The sequence below is a fragment of the Chinchilla lanigera genome, unplaced genomic scaffold (assembly GCF_000276665.1).
Source record: "Chinchilla lanigera isolate Chin_1 unplaced genomic scaffold, ChiLan1.0 scaffold00173, whole genome shotgun sequence".
Classification (NCBI taxonomy): Eukaryota; Metazoa; Chordata; class Mammalia; order Rodentia; family Chinchillidae; genus Chinchilla; species Chinchilla lanigera.
The window spans coordinates 1,490,877-1,503,943 of record NW_004955574.1 but is presented as its reverse complement, the minus strand read 5'-3'; the positions used below and the strand labels follow the sequence as shown (position 1 = coordinate 1,503,943).

The window sequence follows — 13,067 nt, the reverse complement described above, 5'->3', positions numbered from 1 at the left end:
GAGCCCCCATCCCCCGCGTGGCTCATCGGAGCTGTGCGCCCCGGTCCCACAGTGCTCGTGGGCGGAGGGACGCGTGCGCCCCGGCCACGCCCCACGGCTCGGTTCCCAGGCCCCGCGGCGGGCGGGTGTCCCGCGGGGCCGGGCCCCCAGTAACTGCCTTGGAAAATATGCAGGCCTGGCCCCCAGCCCGGGCCTGAGTCACCAGGCTCCACCCGCCCCTGCTCGCCCGGAGGGGGGCCTGGCCCCCCGCAGTCCCCTCCCCCGCCCAAGACGACCTGACTTCCACACGGGAGAGAAGCCTGGGCTTTATTCGCTCCGTGGGGACTCGCTTCGGTGTGCGGCCCCTCCTGGGTGTGGCCGGGGCGGGGGTGGGGCCCCAGGTGTTTGTTCCTCCCCAGCTTTAGCTCGGGGGTCCCCCGCCAGGGTGAGGCACTAAGGTGAAGGACTGAAAAGTGGGGCGGGGGGGGTCCCATGGAGGGGAGAGGGCTGTAGCACCAAGAACCCTCCCCCGGGGTGTTCCTGAAATCGGGACGGGACACCCTGGCGCCCTTGTATCCAGGAGGGGTGCCTCTCAGGTGCGGGCAGAGAGGCGCGCCGCAGCAGTCCTAGAACTGGGCGCCTGCGGGGGACCCGGGGCGGGCTGGGCACTCGGTGCAGGGCAGGTGGTGGACAGAGGACGGAAGTCGCTCCGCGGCGGCGTGGTCCCTCCGGGGTGGACGGGGTTTCCTACCTGCTACGCGATCTTTATTAAAGAAATGGTGTGATCAGAATTGGGGGGGCTTTCCCCAAAAAGGAGGGGAGGGGGCTGAAAAGGGCCTCTGAGGAAGAAAGGTTGAGGGCCCCCAGTGGTCCCAAGACCTGAGGACAGGTGAAGGTGGGAGTCTTTGCCTGGCTGGGCAGGAGGCATAGGGAGTTTGCTGTTTCAGCGTGCTTTTGTGTGATCGGCGCCCTTTCCTGAGAATGGCAGCTCCATGAGGGCCGGGCAATGTAGTAGGTGCTCAATAAATATCAGAATGAATGATGTGCGGGCCAGTGCCCATGTGTATTAGTGTCAGTGTGATGTGCCCAGATGTATGTGTATGTGGGGTGCAGTGCAGCCCTTATGTGCCACGAGGTGTAAAGCATGGCAGCGAGAAGCCTTACCTTCCTCCCAGTCCCCACTAAAGGATTGGACCCGAGTGTCTGATGGTGAGGAGAGAAAGACCCTGTCCTCACAGCTGGGCAGGGTGGCGTGTGCGGGTCAGAGCAGGGGTGCGCGTGTAGCCAACAGGAGCCGGGGAGCCAGAGCAGGGCGGGTGGGAGCAGGGCCGGGCGGCCGCGGCTCACTCCGCAGAGCCCTTGTGGCGCCGCTTGGAGGGCGGCACGAGGCGGCGGGGCAGGTTGGCGGGCAGCCCGTGGCCCTCCAGCTTGGCCTCGATGAGGTGGCTGGCCAGGGCGAACTCCTCGTCGTCCAGCATGCCGTCGCGGTCCACGTCGCTCAGCTTCCAGATGCGCCCCAGCACGGAGTTGGGGAGCTTGGTGCCCACCATCCAGGTCTTGGCCTTGGAGCCGCTCAGCTTGCCCTCGGCCGGCGCCAGGTTGTAGAAGATCTCGTCGTACTTGGACTTGTCCTTGGTCACCACCCACTCGGCCTCCTCGTCGGAGCCCTCTTCGCCATCCTCCAGCGCCTCGTCCGGGCCCCGCTCCACGAAGGGCCCCATGTGGGTGCCCTCGAAGGCCCCGCCCTGCACGCCCACCTCCGTGCTCTCCAGCTCCTCCTGCCGCAGCAGGGGCATGAGCTTGGCGATGTCCTGTGTCAGCATCTCATCCAGCGCCTCCAGCAGCTTCGGCTTCAGAGAGTGGAACTTGGTGAAGTCGTGGGCCATCAGCATCTCCTGTGGAAGGGGGTGGGCACACGACATGACAGCAGCCCTGGCCGCACCCTGCCCACCACCTTCCCCGACACTGTAGTCCTAGGTCTGACCATGCAAGGAGTCTGCCCCATCTCCCAACGTTGGTTTGTTCCTTCCTCCTCGGTGCGGAATTTCTGAAAGTTACCGTGGCACGTGGCTGGTTATGAGAAAGACTACGCTTCCCAGCATCCCTTGCAGCCAGCTGGCCATGTGACTACATTCCAACCAATTGGGTGTAAGCAACAGTTGCCCGGGGCAACTTGGAGGCTTATGCTGTTCAATATGGTAGCCACTGGCCACATTTGGTTATTTCAATTAGTTAAAATTAAAGAAAAAGCTGTAATCAGAGATTGTTTTCGTGTTCCCCTCCCCTCTCTTTCACCACAAATCAAACATACCAGTTGAGCTGTATCCCAGCCCTTTCAAAAATTTATTTTCAATTTCCTTTTCTTAAGGTCTCACTATGCAGTCCAGACTGGTCTCAAACTTATGGTCCTCCGGCCTCAGCCTCCCAAATAACTGGGATTACAGGCATGCACCATCATGCCTGCCTCTAAAATTCAATTTTAATGTGTCCAGTGGCTATCATATTGGACAGTCCAGCCTGGAACATTTCTTTTTTGTTTGTTTGTTTTTTCGGTACTAGGGATCGAACTCATGACCTTGCGCTTGCTGGGCAGGCGGTGTGCCGCTGAGTTAAATCCCCAGCCCCTAGCCTGGAACATTTCCATCACGGTAGAAAGTACTATTGACTAGGACTGTTCCAGAAAGGGTCCTTAAAGTAACTGTTCTCTTCCCCTCCCTCCCCTCTTGCTGGCTGGAATGCATACACAATGGCTAAAGTTTCTGCAGCCATTTTGTACTGTGAGGATTCTTGGGAGTGGAGGCCAAATACAGAGAAGAAATAAGAAAGACTAGTCCTTTGGCTCCATAAAGCACCAAATCAGCCCCAGGTCATGTTCTGGGCCTTTTCTGAAGGCGAAGGGAAAACAAAACCCTAAATTAAGCCACTGTTATTGTGTGTCTTTTCTTCACTCTGTTATCCTACTTCATAAAGCCGAGCTCCCACAGACACACATTCGGAAGACGCGTTCCAGAAACACACAGCCCCCACTCTCTTCCCAGAGGCTGCAGAGGGTGCGCCCTCTGTGTCACCCAGCCAGCCTCCCGTCAGCACCAACCTGCATCTTCTGGCAGTCGGGAAAGTCTCCGGGGGATATGTGGTGCTCTAGCTGGATCTTGGCGAAGATGACGGGCAGCTTGAGGATCAGCTGCTTCTTCTTGTTCTCCTTCCCGAACACGGAGGGCATCTCCTTCTTCAGGTAGCTGATGATGTATGCATGCACCTGCAGAGGAGCGGCCCGCCTGAGCCCACGGAGGCCGGGACTGGCCGGGGCCTGGGCAATCCACCTTTCCTTGTTTCCACTACTGGATTGAACCCAGGGCCTCCACACCGAGCTCCATCCCCAGCCTTCTAGTTTTTGTTTTGAAACAGGGTCTCGTTCACTCACTGAGTTGCCCAGGCTGGACTCAAACTTGCAGTCCTCCTGCCTCAGCCTTCCCAGTGCTGGGGTTACAGGCGAGTGCCGCTGCACCCGGTCTGGGATCTGCGTGTCTGGTGAGTTACAGAGGCTGCTGGCAACGGAGCGGCTCCCTGTCTCCTAAGTGACCTAGGCCCTGAGCTCTTCAGCCTCCTCTGCGCCGTCCGCCCCACGTGCCAGGCTGCCCCTCTGCTGGGCTCCAGCCTCAGCTCAGTGCCCCCTCCACATGCCCTCCTGAAGCCTGGACTCAGGCCCGGCCAGTGCTGTGTCTCAGCTCTGCCTGTCCTGGGGAAGTGCTACCCGGCCCTGCTTGCCCCAGGACACTGTATCTTTTATCTTTTGTTTCTTTTTTTTTTTTTTTTTGAGACAGGGTCTCCATATGTCATTTAGGCTGGCCTTGAACTCACAGTGATCCTCCTGATAGCTGGGACTATGGACATACACCACCAGCCCAGCTCAGTAACTGTTAGTGGAAAAGGTTCCTGAGGCCAACAGGTCTGAGTGCCACCGGCCTGCAGGTCCTACCTGGGTCCTGCAGATGCATCCATATCTCTCCCCACTTCACTCCCATTCCTCACCACCGTCACAGCCAGCCAGAACACATCCAGGCCAGCCTCTCCCAGCTTCCCACCCCAGGGCCTTTGCACCTGCCACCTGCTCTGCCCGGAGCTCTGTCCTGGCCTCCGCAGATCTGACTTCCTCAAAGTCTTACACATCCTGTCCCGCAGAGGCTGTCCAGTGGGGAGCAAGAGCCTGACCAACACTGTCGCCTATTGGTGTTCCCACATAGGGTGTCACAACCCATGGTTAATTCATTTCTGTTGCTTTATTTATTCTGTCTCCCGCCATCAATGTGAGCCCCAGCGTCGGGGCACGGTCTGTTTCCTCTGTGCAGGCACCACATGCACAGAAAGCGCCCCTAAGGCACAGGAGTGGGATGAGCCATGAACACGGGAACCTTAGAGCCACGATCTCTCAAACCACGGAAATGTTAGCAGAGGGCGGCAGACGGGACTGGCATGGCCAACTTCTACAGGGCGCAACCAAATATAAAAACAAGAGGGTGCCGGGCACGGTGTTGCACCCTTGTAATCCCAGCACTTGGGAGGCTGAGGCAGGAGGATTGCTGCAAGAGTTTGAAGCCAGCCTGAATGACATAGTGAGACCATCTCTCATAGGTTTAAGCCGGGAATGGTGCCCACCTGTGACCTCAGCATTCTGGGAGGCTGGGGTGGGAGGATCGAAAGTTTGAGCCCAGCCTGTGCAACTTAGAGATTTTGCAAGACTCTGTCTCAAAATAATAAAGACAAGGCTGAGAGGGGCTGGGGATATAGCTCAGTGGCATAAGTGCCTGCCTGTCAAGCGCAAGGTCGTGAGTTCAATCCCCGGTACCGCAAAATAAAATAAAATAAAATAAAAATATATAAAAAAAGACAAGGCTGAAGGTGTGGCTCAGCGTGAAGGCCAGGCATTCTGTCCCCAGCCCCGCAACAGCAATAATGATGGGTTTAGAATGTAACAGTTCCCATGGCCTCCAGCTGTCTCCTCCAACCACTGAGGCACCTTGCTCAGGCCAGCATGCTGCTGCCCCAGGGCCTCTGCACATGCTGCCAGCGCTGTCCCGACAGCTCCTCCCCCAGATCTCCATCAGCTCCTACTCTCCCGCTCCCTGTCAGCCAATGGGGCAGGGGCGTGACCAGGTTGGTGGGTAGGGCCTGCGGGAGCCAGCCAATGGCGTGGAGGGGGCGGAGCCCGCGGAGGCCAGGGGCTGGTGGGGCTGGCGGCGCTGATGGCTTTTCCAGGGAGGAAGCGGGGGAAGGTGCCAGGAAGAGATAAGGTGGGCGGCCGGCCGGGGCGCGGGGCGGCTCCGGGGTTTGTCCGGCTTTCCGGAGCCGCCTCCTGCCTAGAGGGGCACCAGGTGTCCGGCCTGCCAGGCCCCCCTGTCCCGGTCCCCGCGCTCCAGCTCCCGCCCTGCATCCCCCAGGGACCTGGAGATGGAGGGCAAGGAAGCCAGAGAGAGGAGGAGCCCGACGGCCGCGCTGGAGAAAGCGCGGGAGAGAGGAGGAGCCGGAGGGGAGGGAGCCGAGGCCGGGCGAGCTCCCAGCGCTGCGCACACCGCTGGCTCGGGGCAGGGTTCCCGGGGCGGAGGGGTTCTGACTCACCCTCTCCCCGTCCTTAAACCAGCACCTCAGCGGCGCCCTGGCCGCCTCCCCGGTGACTGCCCCGCTTGGCCTCTCCCTCCCAAGGCCCGACCCGACCCCGGCTCCTTCTGCAGCCTCCGCCCTGGCCTCCCCCACCTTGAATGCCCCCTCCCGAGGCCAGCCTGCGTCTCACCCCATCCTGCCCCTGCCCCGAAACCTGCAGTGGCTCCGCAATGCCCTGGCACAGCCCGCAAGAGCCCAGCCTCAGAGGGAGTGACCCGTGAGGTCTACGCTGGGCTCAACCAACGTCTCCCGGGCGCCCTCTCTTCCAGGAAGCCCTCCTCGCCTCCCCTGGGCGACCTGCCCCAGCCCTGGCCAACCACGGCTGTCACTGTCCTGGGGGAGTGGTGAAGCTCAGGGTTTGTCTAGTTTCTCAGTCAGTAAATATGTACCGAGCTCCAGTCTGTCCAAGCTCTGGAACTCATCCTGGAGGACTTCCAAAGCCCCTGGCTCTGTGGAACTTAAGAGGAGCTGAGGAGGCAGACGGCAAACACAGACCGCCAAGAGCGGCTGACACAAGGGGGAAGCGCTGGCCCTGGGCGCAGAACTCCAGCAGGGTTAGGGCTGGAGCAGGACCCACAAAAACAGGGGGGGGCAAGGACAGGCCTCCTGGTAAGGTGGCATGTGATAAAGGTCTGACAAGTTCAGAGTGTGCCTGCCCTTCGGGGGGCAAGGGGGAGGGGAGAGCAGACGGGGAGAAGAGGTTTCCAGGAGAAAGGACAGCGAGTGCAAAGGCCCTGGGGCAGGGCTAGGGGTGCCATGCAAGGGATGATGGGAAGGGAACGGGAGATGCGGGCAGAGGCGATGGACTGGAGCAAGCACATGAACTGTAGGCCACCTGGAGGACCTGGCTTTCCGAGATAGGGGTCATGGGAGCCATGGGCAGAGGGGAGACAAGATACAAGCTGACTGTCAGCTGTGGTGGCACGCCAGCCTGTAATCGCAGCGCTGGGGAGGCTGAGGCAGGAGGATCACTGTGAGTTTGAGGGCAGCCTGGGCTACATAATGAGTTCAAGGTCAGCCTGAACTACATAGTGAGATCCTGTCTCAAAAAACAAAACAAGGGGCCAGGGATATAGCTCAGCGGCAAAGCATCTGCCTGGCAAGTGCGAGGTTGTGAGTTCGATTCCCGGTACCAAAAAAACCAAACCGAAACCAAAGATACAGCGGTGAGCAGAGACGAGTATGGCCACCCCCAGCCCCTCCCTACGGAACGGCCCGCGTGCAGATCGCGCCCTCACCCCGGGTCGGCAGCGCCTGCTCCGCCCGGCCCCGCCCCCGCTGCGCTCACCCTGGCCAGCCGCGCGCGCTTCACCAAGTCGTTCAGCTTGCGCAGCGCCGCGTGGCGCGGCAGGCCCTGGATGTCGCGAAACAGATCCTGCTCCTCCAGCTCGAAGAGGTGCCGGTTGTCAGGCACGAGGAGCGGCTGGGACCAGAAGGAGCCGATGTAGACGCGCAGGACCTCTGGCGTGCCCACCACCTTGCCCAGCGCCCACATGAGCGCGCCGTACACGCGCATCAGCTGCTGCGTCTCCACCATGTCGGCCTTGTTGAGCACCACGCGGATCTTGTCCTCGTAGCCGTGCAGGGCGCCGATGGCCTCGGAGAACTCGTCCGAGATCTCCAGCTTGTGCGCGTCGAAGAGCAGGATGATGAGGTCCACGCGCTCGGCGAACCAGCGCAGCACTGCCGGGAAGTCGTAGCCTGCGGGCGATGGGTGGGGGGCGGACGTCAGCCCCCCCCCCCCCCGCAAGGGCATCCATTCTTTTGGAACTGACATTGGACCGTAAGGGTGCTCAGGTTGTTAACTATCCACATCCTGGTGTATGCGAAATAGCTGAGATCTCCGGTGTGTCCCAGCACCCTGGCTCGCGGGTTTTCTAGAGACCCCCACACTTCTGCAGACTCCTGGCCCACCACAGGCCTCCATCACCGCGCCCCTCCGGGCCATTCTGAACACACAGCAAAACCTTGTCTCAAAACAAACAAACAAACAAAACCTGAAAGGCAAAACCAAAAACCAAGCAGAGCTTGTGACTGAGACCTCCCCACCTGGCAGACAGGCACACCTGAGTGTGAATTCTTGCTCAGCCCTGTGACCTCAGGAAAGTTAAGTATGGAGATCTCTCTGAACTTCTTTCCTCTTTTAACACATGGGAAATCCTAACAGCACCTCCCTCCCAGGGCGAAGGGGAGATATGAAAAGCACATGAATGAGCTAATGGAGGTAAAGAGTTTAAAACAATGGCTGACATCAAGCTGCACACTAATGAGTGAGTTTTATGGCACATAAATTATACCTCAATAAGCTATTAAGAAAATAAAAATAGCGCTGAAGCCAGCCATGGTAGTGCATGCCTATAATCCCAGCATTCTGGGAGGCTGAGGCAGGACGGTCATCATTTCCAATCCTATCTTGGCTTGGACAGTTTAGTGACTTAGTGAGAGCCTGTCTCAAAAAAAAAAAAAAAAAAAAGTGAGGGTGGAGGGGATGTAGCTCAACATGAAAGCCCTGGGGTCAATTCCCAGTACTGCAAAATACAAATAAAACGAAAAGGAGACCAGGTAGTAGGAGCACAGCAGCCGAGTCACAAGGGTTAGACCTGGACCTGTTGGCCTCCACCAGGTGTCTCTGGAACCTTCCCTAGCTGCCCGCTCTGGGGGAGGGGGACGGACCCTGGGGCAGTGCCAACCCTGAGTTTATGGGCTCACAGTCCCCGGTATAGCAGCATTTTTGTGACCCCATTTTCCAGACAAGGAAACTGAGGCATGAAAGACTAAGGGGCTTAGATGAGACACACAGGCAGGAGGCGACAGGATGAGAGGCGGGACAGCCCCACATGTGGCCCGGTCCTGGTCCTGCCCAGGCTTCCTGGCGCTGTGGTAAGGTGGGAGGGGCGTTGTTTCGGGGAGGAAGGGCTGGTACACACACACGCGCCTGCACATACACAGCCCGGAGGACTTGGAAAGTGTGTCTCACGGGGTGGGCCGGGAGGGACGGGGGAGAGGCTGATTCACTGAGAACAGACGTGGCGGTGGGGGGACAGGGAAATAAGCCCCACCCCGGACCCCACAGCGCCCACGGTGCGCCAGCTCTGTTCCCTTCCTACAAGCCAGGGTGAGAGTGTCACTGTTCCCATTCACAGGGAGAGCCAGGCACAGGGCAAGTGGCGCGGGCAAGTTGCGCAGTTTAAAGTAGCAGAGCCTAAATTGGGTGTGTGGTGGCACATGCCTGTGATCCCAGCCCTCGGAGGCTGAAGCAGGAGAACCACCACAAGTTCAAGGCCGGCCTGGGCTACACAGCGTGGCTCTGTCTCAAAAAAGAGTAGCAGAGCCCAGACCAGAAGTCGGCGAGAGCCCCACGAGGCCAGAATCTCCCACCAGGGTGCTCACGGATGTTGCACGCAGCGGGCCACACACCCAGCAGAGCATACTCAGCAGGACACAATCACAGCCACACACTGCAAGGAGCTTCCGGGCCGCCCATGCTCACCATCCCGCACGCACACCCACACTGACACTCACACTCACAACCACAGAGACACCAGCACGCACTTGGAAGCACCCCTGCACATCCACTGTCCTTCAGAGACACAACCATACACACACCCACACCCTCCCGGATCCAAAGGCACCCACAGGCACAATCACAGTTGCACAGACACTCCCGCACACATGCTGTCACACGCATATGCACGCAGGGCACCACTGTCCAAAGAGCCTCTCTTTCTGCCAGGTGCGGTGGCGCACACCTGCGATCCCAGCACTCAGGAGGCTGAAGCAGGAGGATTGCTATGAGTTCGAGGCCAGCCTGGGCTACAGAGCAAGCTCCTGTCTCAAAAAAAATAAATTCTCTCTGTCCCTTCCGGTCCTCCATAACCACAGAAGGGCACACGCAGACACAGGTCTGCCCGGGCCACCTCACAGGCACACTCACGCCCATGCTCCACACTGCCCCAGACCCACGCTACTTTACCCAGGTACGCAGAAGCTGCTCAGACACACGGTCTCCTGCACACGTTTCATCATATGGCCGTATGCAGAGATTGTCACACAAGGGCCCACAATGCCCCCTCGGCCCCCCACAGTGCCCTATTCGCACAGCCACATCTCACACACACACACACACACACACACACACACACACACACGGAGCCTCCACATCATCACACCCAGTGACACACTTTCCCAGGACACACAGGAGGTCAGAGACACACACCAACCCCGGGCCTCCTCTTCCTGTTCCCCCCAGCCAGGGAAGGAGACCTCGTTCTCCACTCCCCGCAGCCCTGGCAGGGACTTGGGGACAGGCTCCCTGGCTGTCCCCCGCCGGCCCAGGGCGGGAGCCCCAGGAATTCCTCTCTGGCTGGCAGCGTGTCCTCAGCCCAGCTCCCACGGCTCCCACAGCTGCCTCCTGCCTCTCCCGCTGCGGCTGTGCCACTGGACGGGGGCCAGGGACACGGAACCCTGGGCGTCCCCGCCCCGCCCTGGCCTCCCTGGGTCCCCTCTGCCCCACACTGCCGCCTCCTTTGCCCTGGTTCCGGGCCTGCAAGGCTGGGAGGGGGGTGGGCAGGTGCCGGGTGCGGGGAGATCCTGGGGGCCGACGCTGGTGCCGCCGTTGGCGGGGCACAGGCCTAGCCGTGGGCGGCGGGTGGGGCGGCTCCCCCGAGGCCCCGCTGGAATTCACCCCGCTGCTCCCCCTGCGCAGCTGTTTATAAATTCCAGGCCCGGCCCTGGCCGCGGCCCAGATTCCCCTCCCCGCCCTGCGGGCCCCATCTGCGGCCCAGGCCGGGCCGCTCTGATTCTCCTGACTCGAGTCACCGAACCCCGGCCTCGAGGCTGCTCTCCCCGCCCTCCCCCGCCCTGCCGCAGCCGGCCCAGGCCTGTGCCCGCCGCTCACACGCGTCCCGCACATGCGTCCCAAGCACCCAGCACGCAGCACCCACACGAAATCACAGCCTCTCGAAGAGCCCGCTGCCGCCCGCCCCGCGCGGCCGGGGTCCTCCCTCAGAGCTGGTCCTGGGCCCGGCGCAGGCGGCACCCCCACTCACCGCGGCTCACTCGCTGCTTGGCGCCCGACAGGATGCCGGGGGTGTCGATAATGCTGATGCTCTCCAGGACCTGGTTGGGGAGCTGGGCGCACATGAACCTGGGGGCGGGCAGGTGGGTCAGATGGGGCGGCCGCGGGGACGGAGAGACGCGCAGTGAGCCCTGCACGGCGGAGGCCGGGGCCAGGGAGGGACCGCGCTGCTCCCCGCGCTGCTCCCCGCGCTCCTCCCCGCGCTGCTCCCCGCGCTCCTCCCCGGGCTCCCCGTCCGAAGCCCCCGCCCCAGGCCCCCGGCCGCTGGCGCCGCACCTGTTGAGGAAGGTGTTCCCGAAGGGGTTGAGCTTCCGGAAGGGCTTGTCGGGGTCCACAACCAGGGCGTTGCCGGGCACGGTGCCCTCGGTGTCGCCGTGCATGACGGCCACGAAGCAGTCGGTGGTGGGCTCGGGCCCCACGCGGGAGCCGGGCACCTCCTGCTCCAGCAGGTACTGGATGAAGCTGGTCTTGCCCGTGCTGTACTGGCCGGCCACCAGCACCATGGGCTTGCCGTCGAAGTCGGCGTCCTCCAGGGTGGGCGAGTGGAAGGCGCCGAAGCGGTAGTGCTCCTCCAGCGGCAGCAGCTTGCTGCGGTACAGCTCCTTGAGCGCCGAGGTCACCGTACGGATGGCCTCGGGCTGCTGGCCCCGGGCCCCGCCCCGCTTCAGCCAGCTGAACATGGTGGCCGCACGGGGGTCGCTGCTAAGGGAGCCGAGGCGGGGAGCAGCTGCCTGCGGGGTCCCAGGGAGCGGAGCGCGCTGACGGCGGCGGCCTGGAGAGGGCTGGGCAGGCGGAGAGGAGCAGGAGGAGATGGGTCAGGCGAGGAACAGAGGGCTGGCTGGGAAGGAGCCGCTGGTGGGAGCCCAGGAGGGACACAGGAGAGCGAGCTGCCGGGAAGAAATGCATCCCCGGGTCTCTGCGCCACCCGGCACATCTCCTGTCCCTCCTTGATGCTGTAGACCCAGGGCCACCTGCCAGGAGCCCCCAGGCAGGAGCTGGGCACCAGGCTGCCAGTGACACCAGGAAAACGCTAGGCAGGGGCTGGGGATTTAGCTCAGCGGCACAGTGCCTGCCTGGCAAGCGCAAGGTTGTGAGTTCGATTTCCGGTACCGGAAAAAGAACCAAACGACAACAAAGAAAGGAAAACGCCAGGCATCAAGAGGAGGGCAGGAAAAACTGGCCACGGGGTCAGCAAAGCTCGGAGCTTTTTGTTTTTCTTTTTTAAATTTTGAGACAGGGTCTCCCTAAACTGCAAACTTGCCCATCATGAGTTCAAACGTGATCCTCCTGCCTCAGCCTCCCTGGGTAGTGGGATTATAGGTGCGCACCACCATGCCGAGCTAGGGCTGACCGTCGAGCTGCTACATGAAAGACAGGCAAGACGAGTGGCTCATGCAGGAGGTGGTGACTGTGAACGTGTAGGGGAGGAGGGGTCCTTGGGTGCTGGGAGGTGAGAAGTATGGGGGGACTCCGAGAAGGGGTGAGAAATGGGGCTGAGGTGGCTGCTGCTTTTTTCATCTTCATCACCCTGTAAGATAGAACTCCTATTTTCCTCTCTTTCTTTCTTTCTTTCTTTCTTTCTTTCTTTCTTTCTTTCTTTCTTTCTTTTTTTTTTTTGGAAACAGGATCTTGCTATGTAGCCTACTCTGGCCTTGAACTCCAGGAGATCTTCCTGCCTCAGCCTCCCCAGTGCTGGGATCACAGACATGCACCTCCACAGCCAGGCACATCTTTTTCAAAGAACTAGGTCTCAGTCAGCCTAAGGTCTAAACATCACCCCCGCTGGAAGAATCCAGGGCTCCTTGGAGAAGGGCGACCCCAGGGCTGGGCAGGGGCAGAACCAGGGGGCTGGGACCCAAGTGGGTCGCGCTCGATCCACGGGGCGTGTCAGAGGGACGCAGGGCCCAGCTTGAGGCTTGCCCACTAGCCGAGGTGGGGAAGCCAACAGGGCAGAAATCTGTGAACTCGCAAGGACACTTGAAGGGTTGGGAAAGGAAAGCGGTCGGCAGGAGGAGGGCGCCGCAGGAGCCGGGCTTGGGGTGTGGGCAGAGGTGGGGTCCCGGGCGCTGTCCCAGGCAGGGAGAGTCCCGGGGACGTCTCTGGGGAACGCTTGGGGCTGCAGCGTGTAGGGCGACCTAGTGGGACAGAGCCGCAGGAGGGCGGCTCGGAGGATGGCGAGGGTCGTGGGAGCCCGGGAAAACCTGGGGGAAACGAAGCGTGAGGGGTGGGGACCCCGGGACAGTCACAGGGGGAGGGGGACGCGGGCTTTCGGGACGCGGGCTCCGGGATACTCACCGGGCTGGAGTCCCGTCCGGGGAGCCGCGCGGCCTGTGCTCGGTCCCGTCCCGAGCCG

At 61.1% G+C, this 13,067-nt stretch overlaps 2 protein-coding genes across 2 annotated transcripts; both read right to left on the bottom strand.

Moving 5' to 3' along the window:
* Window positions 1-292: 292 nt before the first annotated feature.
* Ehd2 (EH-domain containing 2) lies at window positions 293-13,067 on the bottom strand. The gene is made up of 6 exons (XM_005413883.2): window positions 13,010-13,067; window positions 10,991-11,496; window positions 10,686-10,783; window positions 6,926-7,338; window positions 3,074-3,238; window positions 293-1,874 (listed from the first exon to the last, which is right to left on the bottom strand). Exons 2-6 carry the CDS (start codon window positions 11,392-11,394, stop codon window positions 1,323-1,325), a joined length of 1,632 nt encoding a protein of 543 aa, XP_005413940.1. The 5' UTR covers window positions 11,395-11,496; window positions 13,010-13,067; the 3' UTR covers window positions 293-1,322.
* On the bottom strand, window positions 8,912-10,675 carry LOC106147524 (translation initiation factor IF-2-like). Its single transcript, XM_013509547.1, has 2 exons — window positions 9,854-10,675; window positions 8,912-8,944 (listed from the first exon to the last, which is right to left on the bottom strand). The coding sequence occupies exons 1-2, from the start codon at window positions 10,547-10,549 to the stop codon at window positions 8,930-8,932; spliced, it is 711 nt and encodes a 236-aa protein (XP_013365001.1). The 5' UTR covers window positions 10,550-10,675; the 3' UTR covers window positions 8,912-8,929.

Coding starts and splice junctions, on each gene's coding strand:
- Ehd2 (XM_005413883.2), bottom strand. CDS start 11,394: ATGTTCAGCTGGCTGAAGCGGGGCGGGGCCCGGGGCCAGCAGCCCGAG. Junction 7,339..10,685: donor CAAGCAGCGAGTGAGCCGCG/GTGAGTGGGGGT, acceptor CATCGCCCGCAG/GCTACGACTTCCCGGCAGTG. Junction 3,239..6,925: donor AGCGCGCGCGGCTGGCCAGG/GTGAGCGCAGCG, acceptor GCTCCTCTGCAG/GTGCATGCATACATCATCAG.
- LOC106147524 (XM_013509547.1), bottom strand. CDS start 10,549: ATGTGCGGGACGCGTGTGAGCGGCGGGCACAGGCCTGGGCCGGCTGCG.